The sequence below is a fragment of the Erinaceus europaeus genome, chromosome 11, assembly GCF_950295315.1.
Source record: "Erinaceus europaeus chromosome 11, mEriEur2.1, whole genome shotgun sequence".
NCBI classification, from domain to species: domain Eukaryota; kingdom Metazoa; phylum Chordata; class Mammalia; order Eulipotyphla; family Erinaceidae; genus Erinaceus; species Erinaceus europaeus.
The window spans coordinates 47826712-47846552 of NC_080172.1; the positions used below are offsets into that span (position 1 = coordinate 47826712).

The 19841-nt window shown below is 39.5% G+C and overlaps 1 protein-coding gene across 29 annotated transcripts in view; it reads left to right on the forward strand.

Moving 5' to 3' along the window:
• Positions 1 to 19841, forward strand: part of UBAP2L (ubiquitin associated protein 2 like) — a 69320-nt gene that overhangs the window by 1887 nt on the left and 47592 nt on the right. For 11 of the 29 annotated variants that reach the window (XM_060201498.1, XM_060201502.1, XM_060201499.1 and 8 more), the window contains exons 2-8: positions 2335 to 2464; positions 3816 to 3893; positions 4740 to 4850; positions 14515 to 14683; positions 15409 to 15504; positions 16175 to 16220; positions 16636 to 16748. In XM_060201498.1, the coding sequence (XP_060057481.1) occupies positions 2375 to 2464; positions 3816 to 3893; positions 4740 to 4850; positions 14515 to 14683; positions 15409 to 15504; positions 16175 to 16220; positions 16636 to 16748 (703 nt within the window). In that variant the 5' untranslated portion in view covers positions 2335 to 2374. Of the gene's footprint in view, positions 1 to 2334; positions 2465 to 3815; positions 3894 to 4739; positions 4851 to 14514; positions 14717 to 15408; positions 15505 to 16174; positions 16221 to 16635; positions 16749 to 19661; positions 19722 to 19841 lie in introns of all 29 variants that reach the window. The other 18 variants (XM_060201487.1, XM_060201493.1, XM_060201482.1 and 15 more) reach the window with 3 other exon arrangements.

Genomic DNA, 19841 nt, shown 5'->3' on the forward strand with positions numbered 1-19841 from the left:
CTCAATAAATACTTGTTACTTGTTTTTTTTCCGTTAAGTTTTCTCTGGCTATTTTTTCAAGTAGCGGATTTTCAAACTAGGTCGAGGGCCCTCCTGTGTTGAAGCTTGTATCTTTTCCAACCACATTATCTCCTTAGTCTCTGATGCTTCTCACCTATTTCTCTTAGATTTTTTTTATTTCCTGAGAAGGGGTACTTAATGATTTCTTGCCTTCACTGATAACTGGGTATGTGTCTCTGCTTGTCACTCAAAGGCTACTGATTCTGTGCCTCCACCTCCAGTAGTCCATCCCAAGTTACTTTAGGCCTGTTGCTTACTATTATTACCTAGATGGTAAAATGTTCTTAATCACATATTTCAGTGGCACTTGCAAGAGAGAAATGGAACGTAATAGCAAGAGTGATCAGAAACAGTTTTTTCTCTCCTGAGTAAACTATATGACTTTCAGGATGTCCCTTATAATTACATTAACAAGCTCAGCACATGCAGTTGGATGTATAACTAGTTATGCAGTTCACATCTGTTCACATTCATGCTCACAAATAGAAATCACATGTTGACTAGAAGGCAGTCTATATTTGCGTGTTGTAGCAGCCACTTCCATCTTAGAAACTTCATCTGGGGCCCACTTAGCATAGTAATTTCTAATTCTCTTTTCTTGATTTGAATTCAGACATACTTGGTCAAACAAGTTTTTGTAAATTAAGCGTCAAGACAGTTACAATGCCAATCTGGGGGAGAAAGCTACTGGATAGAAGTATTCCTGCACTAGTTTGAAATATTTACAGGCCTCTATGTGGGTGGGTGGTGGTGGTGAGACATAATTGTTTAAAGGAAAAATTAGTTCTGAAGTCTTTACACCCTTCTTGGTGGGAGGGAACATAGGACTTTTAATTCTCAGTGATTGTGCCAAAAAACAAAGGCCTGTGTGACCTACTGACCCTACTTGGTGACAAATTTATCTAGAAGGAAGTTAGTTTTCTTTGTGACCCTAGAAATCAGTGAAGTACACTTTCCTAATAGTTAATCCTGGCATATTTCTTTAGAAACCCATCCTACTTCTTCCTCAAATCTAATAATGTCTTCTGGGTAGCCAAGAATTAACTTGTATAGAGTTTCTTTAATGAAAAAAATACAGAGCAATAAGGTGTGAACTTGCCCACTTTGGAAAGGAATGGAAGGTAACTTATTTTGAGTATCCATCACATGATGAATGTTTTGTTTACTAAATGCAGCAGCTGAGATTGCAGCTGAGACTGCATTATAAAAGGGTGAATGGAGGGAACTTAAATTCAGTAGAATACTTACTTGGTTGTTGGAAGTGTTTAAAAAAAATAATAACTCTTGATTTGGGGGGAGGCTCTGTCTCTTTAAAGACAACAAATTACACCATCAATAATACCTCAGATTTAACATTATTTCCCAGAAGTTTTCTTCCAAGTAAAAACTTTGTGGTAGATGCTTTTGATTTGGGACAAATTTAAAACTATAATATGAAGGTAAGGGAGTGAGTAGTGGAGGGTTAATCTATCTTCTTGAAACTGGACTAGGTTAAGACCAACAGCAGTAACTACAAAACAGCGAGTTGCAATCACTATCCACTGAAATGAGGTCATAGGCAAATTCTGGCAATAATACACATTTTCTTGAAGGTTGTGGAAGCTCCCCCACAATATGCTGAGAAATAGAAACTTGAGGGAGAAAGGCTATACTTGAGCATGTCTGAGAAGAGGGTGGTGATCACAGGCAACTTTGTAAAAATAATTTTATGGCAGCAGTCAAGGCTATTTCATAGGCTGAGTACAGTATTTCAGTTGTTTTTGCTTTGGGAAGGTTTTTCTTTTAGACTTCACTGTTTATTTTCTGTTGGACTGAAGATTTATTTTTAATTTTTTTTAAAAGCTATGTAGAGTATAAGTGTGCATTTTAGCATTGTTTTGCTTACGAACAAGGTAGACCTTGCAACAAAGGAAGTAGCTTAGCAGGTAGAGTATGTTTCTTCCTGGCATGGGGTCCTGGAGGTTAGAGCCCTTTCACTTCACATGAAGGAGCAGTGCTATGGTTGTGTTTGTGTGTGTGTTTCAACAGTATATTTATGGGGGATTTGCAACCAAATTCTACCAACTTAAGCCATTTAACACATGCTTTGTACATTTCTTGTAATCCTGAAATGGGGTAACAGCCATAGATCTTAAGCAATTTATCAAACTAAATATGTCTCAAGAGCAGGTGACTCTTCATGGATTGCTCCTTTGGAAAAAGGCGACAATGCTGATGAAAGAGGTTGAAAATATGTCCACCTTGAACATCTAAACTTTTTTTTTAATCTTTCAGTATTCTACCTTGTAAATACTGTTATTTGTATATACTGTAAATGATGACATCAGTGGGCACTAACCGAGCCCGGGGAAACTGGGAACAACCTCAAAACCAAAACCAGACACAGCACAAGCAGCGGCCACAGGTAAAAGAACCCAAGGAATACAGATCCTTGGGTAACCTTGCTGGTTGATACTCATTTCCATACAATATAGCATCATCCTGTGCTCTGGATTATTGATTTGTGTTCTTTACTCTTTTTTTTCCTTTCTATATTGGGGAATTAATGGTTTACACTTGACAGTAGTTCTTTACTCTTTTCTAGCCTTTATTTACTTGACTTGGGCCTCATAACTATAAATGACATGCTGTGATGCAGTGTGCTTTTTGTTGTTTAGTAGACTGAAGAATGAGTTCTTTGTTTTGTCTCTTTAAGACAGCTGTGCCTTTTTTTTTATTATTTAGGTCAGGCTAGTCTATATTACTTTATTATTATTTTTTTATCAGAGCGCTGCTTAGCTCTGGCTTACGGTGGTGTAGGGGATTGAAGCTGGGACCTTATAGTCTCAGGCACAAGAATCTGTTTGCATAACTATTATGCTGTCTACCCCTGCCCTATCATATGTTATTTTCTAGACTTTGTACTTAACATTTCTCTAGCCAACCCTTGCTTTGCTGCCTTTCTCTTTCCCTTTGCGTCTCTTTTCTATAATTTGACTTTTACTTGCTGGTTTCATTGAAGTATAAGCAGACTTTTTCCTTCCATGAATAGTGAATATCTTTATTATGTTCCTATAGAATTAACAACCATAAGATACTCTCTAGAGTATTGTTCAGTTTTAAGGAGGAAATTAAATTTTTGACTACAGAAGGGTTTTTTTTGTTTGTTTAATAAATTTTTTTTATAACCAGTTGATGTTGCTTGGTACCTGGTATAAAATAATTATCTTAACATATGGTTATTATTCTATAAATATAAAGACATTTTTCCTCTTTTTATCTTCTCTTCCATTTCCAAACAACTCTCTATCAGAATTTTAGTACTTGAGACAGTAAAATTCCTGGTATCCTGTAGGCCTACTCTGACTGCTCGAAAGATAACATTGATTTCATCTTGAAGCCCAAGCTTTATGGTAGTCTAGTCTCAGTTCCAGAAATTAGAGGGACGTTGCCTATTACAGAAAACAAATAAGGTTTACACATGGCTATATTATTAGTAAAGTAATATGAATTGAAGCATAGATGTTTCAAAGTAGCACTGTGAATCTATGTCAAAAACTAGTAAACTAATAGTGGTAGCTTTACTCTCGTGGCCTTTTTGCTGATTATATTCTTATGTTAAATTGTTAGTGTTTTTTTTTTTTTTGCTTGCTTGATCATTTGTAACAAGGAGAAGGATATTGGGAGTGCAGGTGTAGAAATTAATTACATAGCTCCCTCTTTCTGTAAACTGTTGCATCTTCATCATGCCATCTTGGTTTTGTTTCACTTCTCAGGCCACTGCAGAACAAATTCGACTTGCACAGATGATCTCTGACCATAATGATGCGGACTTTGAAGAAAAAGTGAAACAAGTGAGTATATTACTGATTTGTGATGAGTTATGGGAAAAGGCACCAGGACTAAAGCATAATTAAATAACATAGATGCTTACTAGGATAATTTCCAGTACTGGCATTGAGTGAAATAATGTGAAATATGATAGCTTATGACAATAAATAAGAACTTTTGCTGTCTGATTTACTGTACATCTTTGGATAGGTACCATCCATGTTTAAAAGGGATTTTATCTTAATTTTAATGTCTTATTCATTGCCTTTTATTGATACCATTTTATAGCAACTTTGAGAATTTAGGCTTTTAGAAAATACAGAAACTCATGGAATGTTGAAGCATATATGTATTTCTGGATTTGGTTCTCTAGAGATACTTAATTGATAGCTTTGTAAATATTTTTTGATCTCTGTCCCTAATGATAGGTGGTATTACAAATCATAGCTGTTCTTTTAGTTCAGTTGGTGTCTTTTCCTTTTTCCTTTTTTTTTTAATATTTTATTTTATTTATTTATTCCCTTTTGTTGCCCTTGTTGTTTTATTGTTGTAGTTATTATTGTTGTTGTCGTCGTTGTTGGATAGGACAGAGAGAAACGGAGAGAGGAGGGGAAGACAGAGGGGGAGAGAAAGATAGACACCTGCAGACCTGCTTCACCGCCCGTGAAGCGACTCCCCTGCAGGTGGGGAGCCGGGGTTCGAACCGGGATCCTTATGCCGGTCCTTGTGCTTTGCGCCACCTGTGCTTAACCCGCTGCGCTACAGCCCGACTCCCTCCTTTTTCCTTTTTTACCTAGTTTCCTTTTGTGGGAGAGTACAAGCTTCCGTATGATAAGTGCTGACATTTTATTATTTTTTTCTTTCTTCAGCTGATTGATATTACAGGCAAGAACCAGGATGAATGTCTTATTGCTTTGCATGACTGCAATGGAGATGTCAACAGAGCCATCAATGTACTGTTGGAAGGAAACCCAGATACGGTAAGAGTGCTCATAAAGTATTCTAGCACATAAGTCTCTGGTTCAGAGACTAATGTTCTAAAAATAGCAAATATGATTTAAAGAATGACTTATACTCCAAATAGATCACAGAACTAGCTAGGAGATTGTTTGCTATATGTTGCAAATAGTTTAAATGTGTACATGATAAGTAGGAGAAAATATCAGTAGATCAAATCAGCCTTGTCTAATTGGCCTGACATAAATTATTCATTCCAATGGGAGTTGGGTGGTAGCACAGCGGGTTAAGTGCATGTGGTGCAAAGTGCAAGGACCGCCATAAGGATCCCGGTTTGAGCCCCCGGCTCCCCACCTGCAGGGGAGTCACTTCACAGGCGGTGAAGCAGGTCTATAGTGTCCTATCTTTCTCTCCTCCTCTCTGTCTTCCCCTCCTCTCTCCATTTCTCTGTCCTATCCAACGATGACATCAATAACAACAATAATAACTACAACAATAAAACAAGGGCAACAAAAGGGAATAAATAAATAAATAATTATTAAACAAAATCATTCCAAACTAGTGACTATTTTCAATACTGGGTTAGTCTGAATTTGAGGTGGTGTGTTTGTTGTTGCTGTTTGTTTTTCCCGGAGCACTGCTCAGCTCTGGCTAATGGTGTTGTGGGGGGAGTTGAACCTGGGGTCTCAGAGCATTAGGCAGGAAAGTCTTTTTGTGTAACCATTATACTATCTTCCCCACTCTAAGGTGGTGTTTAATAGCAGTAATTACTATTGTGGCTTTTGCAGGTAGGTATTATTTACCAGGCTTAGCTCTGGCATACAGTGGGTATGTGAGGGGGAAGGATTAAGCCTCCTGGGACTTTTAAAGATTTATTTATTCATGGGGGAGAGAGAGTCAGAGTACCACTGTAGCATATTTAGTGCCAGGGATCAAAGTTGGGCCCTCACGTATGTAAGTCTGGGCCACTCTTTTATTCTTAAAGGCACAAACAGCTCAGTTCTGATTTCAGGACAGTACCTTTTCATCATGTGATCTTATTTCTCTTGAGGGGGCAGTGGATCAAACATTGCAGCTTATTGACTATTCCTGAAAATGAAAGGAAGTATCTCGGAGGGCCATTTGCCCAGAATTTGGAGTTCTTACCATAAGCCAGAGTTGAGGAATGCTCTGGTTTAAAAAAAAGAGAGAGATTCTGCTTTTTATTAGGTGAAATTAATAAATTATAGTACATCTGTTTACACATGCTTACGGTGTCCCTGTCTGCATAAAAGGTATCTGCTACACGCTTTTATCTCCCCTCCCCAGAGTCCCTTGCTTTGTTGGAGTACCACTTCCCCAGTCTGACATTACAGTCCAAATTTACAGTTAACAATAAAACAAAATAATATCATTTGTACATGTGTAACATTTCTCAGTTTTCCACATAACAATTCACTGCCTGCTAGGGCCTCCTCTTAACATCATGTTCGAGGACCTGAACCCTCCCCCCAACTCCACAGTCTTACTTTCTGCAGTATACCAACTCCAGTCCAAGTTCTGCTTTTGTGTTTTCCATTCTGTTCTTATTTTTCAATTTCTATGAGTTAGATCATCCCATAGTCTTCCTTCTCTTTCTTGCTAATCACATCTTTCTTTTCTTGACCTATCTTACCCAACAGTTTTCCTTCTGCTATCAGCGGAGGTAAGGTAAAGAATTTCTGTTCTGGGCGCTGAGTGGTGGCACATTGGGTTAAGTGCACATGGCGACAAGCACAAGGACGGGCATAAGGATCCCGGTTCGAGCCACTGGCTCCCCACCTACAGGGGAGTTGCTTCACGAGCGATGAAGCAAGTCTGCAGGGGTCAAATCTTTCTCTTCTCCTCTGTCTTCCCCTCCTCTCTCGATTTCTCTCCTGTCCTATCGAACAATAACGACAGCAGTAACAATAATAACAACAGCAACAATAAACAATAAGGGGCAACAAAAGGGGGGAAAAAGCCTCCGGGAGTAGTGGATTCATAGTGTAGGCACTGAGCCCCTGTGATAACCCTGGAGGGGAAAAATAAAAAAATAAAATAAAGTTTCTGTTCTGCAGTCTAGGGAGATTCTGCCCCTTAACTCTAGGGCTATTCATGCAGAAGAGGTAGATGAAATGTTGGACTTTTTGTTTAAACAATTGTAGTTTTTTTTTTTTTAATCTTATTTTATTATTGGATAGAGACAAATTGAGAAGTGAGGGAGAGAGTGGTCCAGGAGGTTGGCACAGTGGATAAAGCATTAGATTCTTAAGCATGAGGTCTGGAGGTCAATTCCTGACAGCACATGTGCCAGAGTGATGTCTGGTTCTTTCTCTCTTCTATCCTTCTCATTAATAAATAAATTTTTAAAAAAGATTTTAAAAAACAGAGGGGCCAGGTGGTGGTGCCCCTCTATTTTCAAGCCCCTGGTCCCTACCTGCAGGGGTAAAGCTTCATGAGTGGTAAAGCAGGGCTGCAGGTGTCTCTCTGTCTCTTCCCCTCTCTACCTCCCCCATCTCAATTTCTCTCTGTCTCTATTTAATATTAAGTAAATAAAAATATTTTTTAAAAAAATAGAGAAGGGAGTCGGGCGGTAACACAGCAGGTTAAGCGCAAGTGGCGCAAAGTGTAAGGATCCTGGTTCAACCCCCGGCTCCCCACCTGCAGGGAAGTTGCTTTACAGGCGGTGAAGCAGGTCTGCAGGTGTCTATCTTTCTCTTCCCTTCCTCTCTCCATTTCTCTCTGTCCTATTTAACAATGACAACATTAATAACTACATCAACAATAAAAAAACAAGGGCATCAAAAGGGAAAATAAATCAGTATAAAAATTTTTTTAAAAAGAGAGAAAAGTAAGGGAGAGATAGAAAAGGAAAGAGGGGAGTCCGGCGGTAGCGCAGGTGGCGCCAAACTCAAGGACTGGCAAAAGGATCCAGGTTTGAGCCCCTGGCTCCCCACCTGCAGGGGAGTCGCTTCACAGGCGGTGAAGCAGGTCTGCAGGTGTCTGTCTTTCTCTCCTCTTCTCTGTCTTCCCCTCATCTCTCCATTTCTCTCTGTCCTATCCAAAACAGTGACATTGATAATAACTACAACAATAAAACAACAAGGGCAACAAAAGGGGAATAAATAAATAAATAAAATTTAAAAAATAATAAAATTTAAAAAAAAAGAAAAGGAAGGAGAGAGCAGTGCTAGTTCACTCATGAAACAAGTGGGGACCAGGGTCTTGAACTGTAGAATGTATGCTTAACCAGAGGCACCACCACCTTGCTCCAAAATGTTGAATTTTTTTTTTTTTTTTTTTGCTTCCAGGGTTACAAATCTACTGCTTCTGGTAGCCATCTCCTCCTCTGCCCTCCCCTCTCCTTTCCTTTCCTCTCCTGGCTGTCATTGGATAGAACAGAGAGAAATTGAGCAAGGAGGGGAAGAAAAGTGGGGGAGAGAAAGATAAGACTCCTGCAGACCTGTTTCATGGCTTATAAAACGACCCCCCTGCAGGTGGGGAGCTGGGGCTGGAACCAGGATCCTTGCACTAGTCCTTATACTTCGCACTATTTGCGCTTACCCCAGTGTGCTACCTCCTGGCCCACAAAATGTTGGACTTTCAAGCATGAGATCCTGAGTTTGATTTCCAGTACTTCATGTATGGAAGTGATACTCTGTTTTTTTCTCTCTCCCTCTTCTATAGCTAGTAAATAAATTAAGAAAGAAGAAGAAAGAAAAAAAAAAAGACTGGGGAGATAGCCTAATGTAAAATAGATTTTTGTGCCTGAAACACAAAAGGGCCCAACACCACGTATAAATCAGAGCTAAGCAATTCCTTAGTGTTTTTTTTAAAAAAAAGAAAGACAAAATAAAATGGAAGATTCAGAATTCTCCAAATAAACCAGCTACTAGTAAAACTAGTGGGAAGCAATGTTAGCTGCTAAGGGTGTAGGCTGTATTTCAGTGGAGGAGATCATATCAGGAAAGTAACTAGCAGTGAGAAGATCATAGTAATTTATAGGACTCACTTGATGTTAGGTGCTGATATCTATTGAAGAGTGAGATGGTTACAGTTTTTTTTTTTTAATTTTTTAAAATATATATTTATTTATTTCCCCTTTTTGTTGCCCTTGTTGTTTTTCATTGTTGTAGTAGTTATTATTGTTGTTGTTAAGGTTACAGTTTTTAAGATATTAAGAGTTGTTTGGGGGATTAGTGTCAAGTCTAGTTTCCAGGGTTCCTGGCTTAAATTGAGCTATCAGTTTATTATAACTTAAGAATTGAAGCTCTGAGCATAGACTAGCCTGTCACTTATAATGTATAATTGGCATGGATTGGAAGGCTGCTTTGTTTACCACTGTAACACCAGTGTTTGCCATGGATTGCAAGAGTAGACAGCAAGGAGCTGCTGACTCTTATGTGGATACTTGACTCGTTATTATTTTAGTATACTATTAATTGTAGACACATTGGACTATGTAGTTCTAACTTTCTGCTGTGTTGGGGAATGAACTCAGTATGTTGTGCATGTACTGTATTGCTAAGCTGCTTCCCTGGTTCAGTTATTTCTTTTTTAAAGAGCTTATTTATTAATGAAATAGAATCAAAATCCCAACTTTTCACCCCTCCCAACCCCTCTTTTCCTAGAGTCTTTTGATCTGGTGCAGTACACCCCACCCAGTCCAAGTTTCACTTTGTTTTCCTTTTCTTATTTATTTATTTATTTTAAATTTATTTATTCCCTTTTGTTGCCCTTGATGTTTTATTGTTGTAGTTATTATTGTTGTTGTCATTATTGTATTGTTGTTATTCGATAGGACAGAGAGAAATGGAGAGAGAAGGGGAAGACAGGGGCAGAGAAAGACACCTGCAGACTTGCTTCACTGCCTGTGAAGTCACTCCCCTGCAGGTGGGGAGCCGGGGGCTCTTACCAGGATCCTTATGCCGGTCCTTGCGCTTTGCACCACCTGCACTTAACCTGCTGCACTACCGATTGACTCCCCCCCCCCCCCCGTAAATTAAAAAAAAAAAAAGTTTTTTTGCCACCAAGGTTATTGCTGGGGCTTGGTACCTGTTCCATGAATCACCTGCTACAGGCAGCCATTTTTCCCTCCCTCCCTCCTTTCCTTTCTCTCTTTCTTTCTTAATCTTTATTATTTATTGGATAGAGACAGCCAGAAATGGGGAGAGAAGGGGGTGAAAGGGAGGGAGAGAGACAAAGAGACACCTGTAGCCTGTTTTACCACTTGTGAAGCTTCCCCTCTTCAGGTGGGGACCAGAGGATTGAACCTGGGTACTTGGCGCATTGTGATGTGTGTTTAACCGAGTGTGCTACCACCTAGCCCCCCCTTTTTTTGTATTTTGACAGAAATTGAGGGGAGGGAACAGAGAGAGGGAGAGAGAGACACCTGCAGATCTGCTTTACCACTTATGAAGCTTCCCCCCTGCAGGTAGGGAATGGAGGTTTAAACCTGAGTCATTGTGCATGGTGATATATGTGCTTAACTGGGTATGCCACCATCTGGCTCCTTGAAAATTTCCTTATTCTAGATCTCTTATATAAATAGAAATTATACAGTCTTTGTCTTTTGTATCTGAGCACAATGTTTTCAAGGTTTATATTTTTGCATGTGTCAGAATCCTTTTTTATAGATGGATAATATTCCCTTATGTAGCTTTAGCACATTTAATTGTCCATTCATTAGTTGGTGGACATGGGGAATTATTTGGAAATAAGTTGTTGTTTTTCTTTTCTTTTTTTATTTATTTATTTTATTTATTCCCTTTTGTTGCCCTTGTTGTTTTATTGTTGTAGTTATTATTGCTGTTGTTGTTGTTGGATAGGACAGAGAGAAATGGAGAGAGGAGGGGAAGACAGAGAGGAGGAGAGAAAGATAGACACCTGCAGACCTGCTTCACCGCCTGTGAAGCGACTCCCCTGCAGGTGGGGAGCCGGGGTTCGAACCGGGATCCTTATGCCGGTCCTTGTGCTTTGCGCCACCTGCGCTTAACCCGCTGCGCTACAGCCCGACTCCTCGTTTTTCTTTTCTAACCATAGCTCTGCTCTGGCTTATGGTGGTTCTGGGGATTGAAACTTGAACATTGGAGCCTCAGGCACTATAGTATTTTTGTATAATAATTGTGCTATTTCCTGAGTCCTGGAAATAAGTTGAAAACATCAAAATAGGGGCTGGTCAGTGGTGCACACATTATATTCAGTAAGGACCTGGCTTCAAGTCCCCGGTCCTCACCTGCAGGGGGGATATTTCACAAGCAGTGAAGCAGTGCAGTGGTGTTTCTCATCTTCTTATCTTCCCCTCCTCTCTCGATTTTTCTATTTATCTCAAAAATTAGGAGAACGTCAGGATATTTTATTCCATTAAGTATTTCAGGATCCTTCCCCTCAGTCTCTAAAAAAGGATTCTCTTTTACATACCCATAGTAGTAAACCTGAGAAGATTATTAGTAATTTCATACTATACATGATCTATATCCTTTAAAATTGTTGGGTATAAAATGACTGTTGGGATGATCAGATAACTCACTTGGATAGTATGCTTCTTTGTCAGGTTTTAACCTGGCCTCCATTACATGGAAAAAAGCTTTTGGCGCCCTTCTCAGTCTCATATCTAAAAATGAATTAATAAGTTGAGTTGCTGAACACCAGGACAAACTCCATTATCTGAATTATATGGTCACTAAGATAGTCTTGGTGTTTGTTCTTCAACTTATTTTCTGCAGAAGTATGTGTATATTTTTAGAGAGATGAGTATTTTCCTGGTGTTCTTAGATTGTTTTCTTCCCAGAAAGTCTCCTTCTTGTAATCTGGAATGAAATATAGATTATTCTGCTTAGAGGAAAGTTGGATTATGTCAGTTAAGAAAGTATAAGTAGAAACATAGCGGATAAAACCTGGACTTCTTCTTCTAGTGTTTGCCCTTCTTCTGTAGCCAGTTAACAGCGTCAGGTTGAGCCTGATGTAAAGTTTCGAGACCTCCTTTGAATCTGGAGAGGTGGCAGTCGTAAACCTGGACTGTGTGGCTATGAAGATGAACTTAGTGGGCAGAGCATATTCCTCACATGGCCAGGGCCTCCAAGTTGTACTCCTGGCATTGCATGGCAGAATGATACTCTGGTTTTTCTTTTTTATCTCTTTCTCTGGCTCATAAAACAAATCCTTATGGGGGGGTGGGAAGCTAGAATGGAAGACTTCCTATAATTAGCATGTCTTAGAGTCAGGTTTGCGCCTTCCTGAATATTGTTTTGTCATTTATACAGTAGTGGGAAGGAATCCAGGGCTTCTTACATGGCTGATACCACTAAGCAATCTCACCTAGCTCAGTTCTTTCTTTATTTCTCTTCTTTTCTTTCTTTCTTTCTTTTTTTTTTTGTGTGTGTGTGCGGAAGATAGACTAAGAGACAGAGAGAGGAAATATCAGGGAGAGACACCCCAGTACTGTTCCATTATACATGGAACTCCTACTCCTTGGGCTATTGCTGGTGCTCCCATTACCATGCTTGGTCAGCTCAGCAGTACCAGGCATGTGTGAGACTCTGGTTTGTCTCCTAGCATCACATTTAAAATGTGATTTAAAAAAATTTAGGGGGTCGGGGACTAGGCGCACATGGCGCGAAGCACAAGGACCAATATGAGAATCCCGGTTGGACCCTCCCGGCTCCCTACCTGTAGGGGAGTCGCTTCATATTCGGTGAAGCAGGTCTGCAGGTGTCTATCTTTCTCTCCCTCTCTGTCTTCCCCTCCTCTCTCAATTTCTCTCTGTCCTATCCATCAACAACAGCAGCAATAGCAACAATAATAGTAACAACAACAACAATAAACAACAAGGGCAACAAAAGGGGAAAAAATGGCCTCCAGGAGCAGTGGATTCATAGTGCAGGCACCGAATCCCAACGATAACCCTGGAGGCAAAACAAAAGAGAAAAAGAAAAAGAAAAAAATTTTTTTTTTTTTAATTCAAAGGTTTTATTCACTGGGGAGTCAGGTGGTAGCGCAGTGAAGTGCACGTGGTACAAAGTGTAAGGATCTCAGTTCGAGCCCTCGGCTCCCCACCTGCAAGGGGGTCACTTCAAAGGCAGTGAAGCATGTCTGCAGGTATCTTATCTTTCTCTCCGCCCCTCTGTCTTCCCCTCCTGTCTCCATTCCTCTCTGTCCTATCCAACAACGGCGATATAAATAACTACAATAGTAAAAAAAAAAAAAAAAAGGACAACAAAAGGGAAAATAAATAAAAAATATTTTTTTAAAAAAGCTTTATTCATTATACCACCTACCAGACTGTGATAAGTAGTTTTTAAAAAGGGTAGAGGTCAATAGCTAGGTCATTTGACTAATACAGAGACTGAACTGAACTTCTTAGAAATCTTGGTGATCATGTGCTCTGGGAGGTAGTACAGTGGATAAAGAATTAAGACTCTCAAGTATGAGGTCCTGAGTTCAGTCCCTGGCAACACATGTATCAGAATGATGTTTGGTTTTTTCTCTCTCTCCTCCTACCTTTCAAATAAATAGATAAATAGTATATTTTTTTAAAAAATAAATCTTGGGGAGTCAGGCGCTAGCACAGTGGGTTAAGTGCACGTGGTGCAAAGCACAAGGACAAGTAAGGATCCCGGTTCGAGCCCCTGGCTCCCCACCTGCAGGGGAGTCGCTTCATAGGAGGTGAAGCAGGTCTGCAGGTGTCTTTCTCTCCCCCTCTGTATTCCCCTCCTCTCCATTTCTCTCTGTCCTATCCAACAACAATGACATCAATAACAACAACAATAATGAGAACAATACAACAATAATGAGAACAATACAACAATAATGAAAAATAATAAGGGCAACTAAATATTAAAAAAAACATGTAAAAAAATAAATAAATCTTGGTGATCCTTTTTGGAAGTGATCCCTGTGCTTCCTTATCAAAGGTACCTTCCTTCAAAAAAGAACCTTTGGGGGTAGATAGAGATACCTGCTTCCTTCAACTTTGTAGGTTGTAAGTGAAGCTCAGATCCAGACTTTCCTGTTCTTAACCAGGTATACTATTTCCTGGCCCCCAAAAGTCCAACTCTATTCATCTCACCACCACCTAGGCTGTGTAGTTTGTTTGAAGTAAACTAGAAGAAGCTGAGGAGATAGCATAATGGTTATGCAAAGACTTTCAAGCGTGAAGCTTTCCAACTTTAATTGGTACCACCATAAGCCCAGAGTTGAGCAGTGCTCTGATTTAAAAGAAAAAAGAAACTAAGGGAGTCAGGCGGTAGCGCAGTGGGTTAAGCGCAGGTGGCGCAAAGCTCAAGGATGGGCATAAGGATCCTGGTTCGAGCACCCGGCTTCCCACCTACAGGGGAGTCGCTTCACAGGTGGTGTAGCAAATCTGCAGGTGTCTTTATCTTTCTCTCCCCCTCTCTGTCTTCCTCTCCTTTCTCGATTTCTCTCTGTCCTACCCAATGACAGCAACAACAACAATAATAACCACAACACTGATAAAACAACAAGGGCAACAAAAGGGGGAAAATGTTCTCTAGGAGCAGTGGATTTGTGGTGCAGGCACTGAGCACCCTGGCAATAACCCTGGAGGCAAAAAAAAAAAAATTTAGAAGTTCTCAGATGTGGATACTGAGGGGATAATGGTTATCATTTTATCAGATTTTATTTCTGGTAGTCCATCTTGACTAGACATGATTGTTCTGCCCTTTTTAGCATTCCTGGGAGATGGTCGGGAAGAAGAAGGGAGTCTCAGGACAAAAGGATTGTGGTCAGATGGAATCCAATGAGGAAGGCAAAGAAAATCGAGATCGGGACAGAGACTATAGTCGGCGACGTGGCGGGCCACCAAGACGAGGGAGAGGTGCCAGCCGTGGAAGAGAGTGTATGCATGGGGCTTTAACAAAACCAGCTGTGGGTCAGTAATATGTAGACTTCAGGGATGTGTCAGTGCCTTGCTTGGCTTAACCTAGTAACCATTGTGTCATTCCTTTATTATTTTTTTCTACCATCATCTATTCTGAGACCTTCCATGTTAATGTTTCCTAGCAATATCACCAATTTGGCATGGATTTGCCCAGTAGAATAATTGGGTACCCATTAATGAATACCAATTTATAAAGTTTTTTTTTTTTAACTTTTAGGTATCTGTTTTTTTTCATTTGTTTTGGCTTTAAGCATGGGGCCTGCATTACAAATCCACTGCTCCTGGCAGCCTATTTATTTATTTATTTATTTATTTAATGCAGTAGGACAGAGATAAATTAGAGGGGAGGGAGAAATAGAGAGGTGGAGAAAGAGAGAGAGACCTGTAGACCTGCTTCACTGCTTGTGAAGCATCCTCTCATGTAATTGGGGAGCAGGGGCTTGAACCTGGGTCCTTGTACATAGTACTATGTTTACTTAACTGAGTGAGTCACCGTCCGCTGCGCCGCCCCCTCACCCCCCAGCTCTCTCTGTTCATCACCATTTTGCAAGTAGCCATATCCCATCTTTCAGACTCATTTTCTCTGTTTTTACTTCCCCATCACCATATATACTATTGACATTCTCCTCTGGCCACCTGTGTGGTGACTTTTTAAAATTGTTTTTAATTGTTTTAATTTTTAGTTCGGGGTCAGGAAAATGGATTAGATGGTATGAAGAGTGGAGGACCTTCTGGAAGAGGCACTGAAAGAGGCAGAAGAGGTCGTGGCCGGGGCAGAGGTAATCTTTTTTTTTTTTTTTTTTTTTGAGACTTGATCAGAAACTGTGGTCAAGGGCCAGGCAATGATGTACCTGGTTAAGCACACACATTACAGTGCTCAAAGACCTGAGTTCAAGCCTCTGGACCCCCCCTCCCCGAAGGGGGGAAGCTTCACAAGTGGTGAAGTAGGGCTGCAGGTGTCTCTGTCTCTCTCCTTCTGTATTACCCCCCCCCAATTTCTGTCTGTCTCTATCTATTTTAGTTAATAAAGATAACTAAAAAAAGAAGAAAAAAAAAAACTGGTCAGTGGAGCTGGGCAGTAGTGGCACTGGGTTAAGCATACAAAGTGCAAGGACCAGTGCAAGGATATGGGTTTAAACTTTCTCCCCAAGAACAAAGAAACTGGGGTCAGTATGCTTTTATTAGTTATTAGTTATATATAGATCTATTGAAAATTTACTTGGAGCCTGGTACCTTCATTGTTGATACTATATTGTTTGAAGGCTTGGTATATATATTAGCAGACTGACACTCAGTTAATAGTAAGGACCTATTATGTGCATCAGAATGAAACAGATCTGATGGTGTCAACAACTTATTGTCAATGACTTATTGTACCAGAGCTGTCTCAAAAATTGCTTTTATATCAGCTTATAAATGCTTCTTTTCCCCTCTCTTCTCTTTCACTAGGTGGCTCTGGTAGGAGGGGAGGACGGTTTTCTGCTCAAGGAATGGGGTATGTTTCATTGATTGTTTTTTTCCCTCCCTAAGTATCACCATAATATCTTGAACTGATTTATGCACTGGTATATTAATAGGCATTCTTAAGCAAGATGGGATCAGAAAGACTGATAAACTGTTTAACTAGAAAGGTGCATGTATTTATTTATTTATTTGGGTGAATTGAGCTTATTAGGAAGAAGTTTTGTTACCTGGACCATTTTCTCTAGCTTTATTTGAATGCATATACTTGCTGCTGTTGTCATAACCCAAGAGGGATAGTAGCAGAATATATTACTATATAGTAAGGCCATAATTAATTTATATTAGCAAAGGGATAGTCAATATTCTGATTGACATCCTCTTTTTGTTGGTGCTGCTTAGAAATCAGAGACTCTTTTAAGCTTTTGTTCCCCCCCCTCCCCTCCCAGAACCTTTAACCCAGCTGATTATGCAGAGCCAGCCAATACTGATGATAACTATGGCAATAATAGTGGCAATACGTGGAACAACGCAGGCCACTTCGAACCAGATGATGGAACGAGTGAGTGATTTATTTGTTTTTGTCTTTGGGAACCTAAGGAAAACCTTTTTCTTTTTCAAGGTTATGGTCACATAAAAGTGTAGTAATAGATTTTGGGTGCAGTGATAACAGTGAGTGAGGGATGTCAGTGGGATTATTATATATTCTATTTACATACTGTGTGCCTGCTGGTACTTTTTTGTAAATAAAAGATTATTTAATGAGAGGGGGAAATGAAAGGATCAGAGCATCATTCTGACAAATGGTTAGGGGTTGAACTCAAGCAGATTCTATGTTCCTCCCCTGAGCCACCTGCTGGCGCATATATATATTATTTCACTTGTTGTTTCTCACAGTTTTGCAAAATAAGGGCTTTTTGTTTTGTTTTGTTTTACATTTTAAATTTATGTGTTGCTAAGGAGTGAACTCACAATCTCATACATATACCTTACCACTGAAGCACCTTCCTGGGTTAGTTTTTGTTCTTTCTTTTTCCAGTTATTAGTTTATTTTTATGAGAGAGTGCACGCATAAACAACAGTCTTTATTTATTTTTATTTCTTTATTGGGGAATTAATGTTTTACATTAGTTTGTACATGCATAACATTTCCCAGTTTTCCATATAACAATACAACCCCCACTGGGTCCTCTGTCAACCTTTTTGGACCTGTATTCTCCCCTACCCATCCCAGAGTCTTTTACTTTGGTGCAATAACAATCAACAGTCTTATGCAGTGCCAGGGATCAGTGTCCTTATGCATGTAAGGCTTTACTTTGTTGCTGAGATACTGCTACTTGCCCAGCACTCTGAAGTAGATTTTTCTTTTTTTTTTTTCCAGAACATTACTCAGCTCTCGCTATTATTTTTTGAACCTGGGACTTTTCGCATGAAAGTCATATGTACTACTGCTACACTTGCCTCCCCAGCCCCGAAATAGTATTTGAACTCAAAATTGAAACTCTAGTGGTCTGGGAGGTGGTCCAGTGGATAAAGCATTGAACTCTCAACCCTGAGGTCCTGGGTTCCATCCCCAGCAGCACATGTACCAGCGTAATATCTGGCTCTTTCTCTTCTCCCATCTTTCTCATTTATAAATAAATAAAATCTTTTAAAAAAAAATTGAAACTCAAAAACAACTCAAACTCTAAAATCCCTTTGCCATTATGCCATGTAACTGCTGTTACCTCCAGTTATATCTCCTAGTGTTTATTGATAGCTAACTTTTAGTTAAGAGCAGAACCCTGAGTCAAAGTTCATGGTCAATTTTTATTTTATTTATTTATTTATTTATTTAATATGTATTTTTATTTATTCCCTTTTGTTGCCCTTGTTGTTTTATTGTTGTAGTTATTGTTGTTGTTGTTGGATAGGACAGAGAGAAATGGAGAGAGGAGGGGAAGACAGAGAGGGGGAGAGAAAGACACCTGCAGACCTGCTTCACCACCTGTGAAGCGACTCCCCTGCAGGTGGGGAGCCGGGGACTCGAACCGGGATCCTTATGCCGGTCCTTGTGCTTTGCACCACCTGCGCTTAACCCGCTGCGCTACAGCCTGACTCCTGGGCAATTTTTATTTTTAAGGACTTAATATTGATAAAGAAATATCTGTCCTTTCTAACTTTCTTTGTTACTTTTCTGGGTGTGGTAGAACATTATGGAATTTAAATGAGATTGTTATCAGACTTTGGGCCTTTGTCTTGATAGGGTATATATATATATATATATATATACGTTAGCTTGTGGGATACACCTAGATAAGGTTGAGAATAAAAGATACTTTTATATATAAGCATCTTCTTGATTTATGAGTGCTTATTGGTGAACCAACACTTGGAGAACTTTGAGATCTGTTTCCTCTTGTAAGGAGGAAGTGTGTAAGTTAGCAGTAGAGTATGAAATGAGCTCTTTGACCCCTTACCTGTTTAAATTTGCCTTGTTCCTGTTTCAAAGATAGTTACCTTTATCTTTGTATCTTTAGGAGGGGCTGTGGCACACAAATAGGGTCCCTTCTTCTACCCCAAGGTATCCCTTAGGTTTGAAATGCTGTCTGTTTTTTATTCACCAGGCTGTTGTACAAACTCATTTTGCATACAGATTTTTCCATTAGTGGGGATTACAGTTGAGTTATGGCAAGATAAATACCTTTTTTAACTCCATTGACCTGAAATGGCTTGTTCTTTTTTACATATTAAACTTTGGAGGCATTCATCTCTTGGTCTTGCTGGATTTAGAAGTAGTAGTAGTGCTAGAAGTAGTGGTTTTGAGCTCTGGTTTGTTCTTTGGTATTTGCCTATTCACAACTGGCAGAAAAGATGATAAATGTTAAGGGATTTTGTCTTCAGTTATGGGTAGAAAATTAAGTATGGATTTCCTAGTTATAGAGTATAAACCTTGGACAGGGGTAGGTAGCATAATGGTTATGCACAAAGATTCATGTCTGAGGCTCAAAGTTCCCAGTTTCAATCCTCCATACCACCATAAGGCAGAGCTGATCAATGCTCTGGTAAAAAAGAAAAAAAAAAGTGTAAACCTTGGGGGTGTTCTCAACATGGATCTGGTTAGAAAAGCAGGGGAAGGGTAAAATACTTCTTTCTACTGAGTAGTATTCAGCAAATTTAGGAGACACGAATAAAAAGTCTGATTTGTGATTGAATGACATGGTATGCTACTATTGTCTTTTTAGTGTAAAAGTGTTGGGTTTAGTTTCTTGCACTCCCATTATTAATTTCACCATGTGAATTTATCTTTATGCATGATCTCTTTTTGTGTTTTCATGATAGCAAACTTCAAATTCCCTTTTCAATTTCAAAAGAAATTCAAACTTACCCTTAAAAAATATCCACAGGTACATTGGGAATTGTATAATGGGGCAAGCATTCTCATTCACAAGCAAAATTTCATTGGTTGTTTTTGTTTTGTTTTCTTTTGTTTCAGGACTTGATTTCATTGGGGTTGAGGGGTCAAATTATCCCCGAAAATTTGAGACTGCTCCTGGTATGACACATCCAGGCGCCTAACTGCCCCGGATATTTTTATGAAAATAAAAATTTTTTGAGTTTTATGAAGTGAAATATCTGTGGATATGTCATTTTTCTGTCTTCCTGCTTTTTCCTC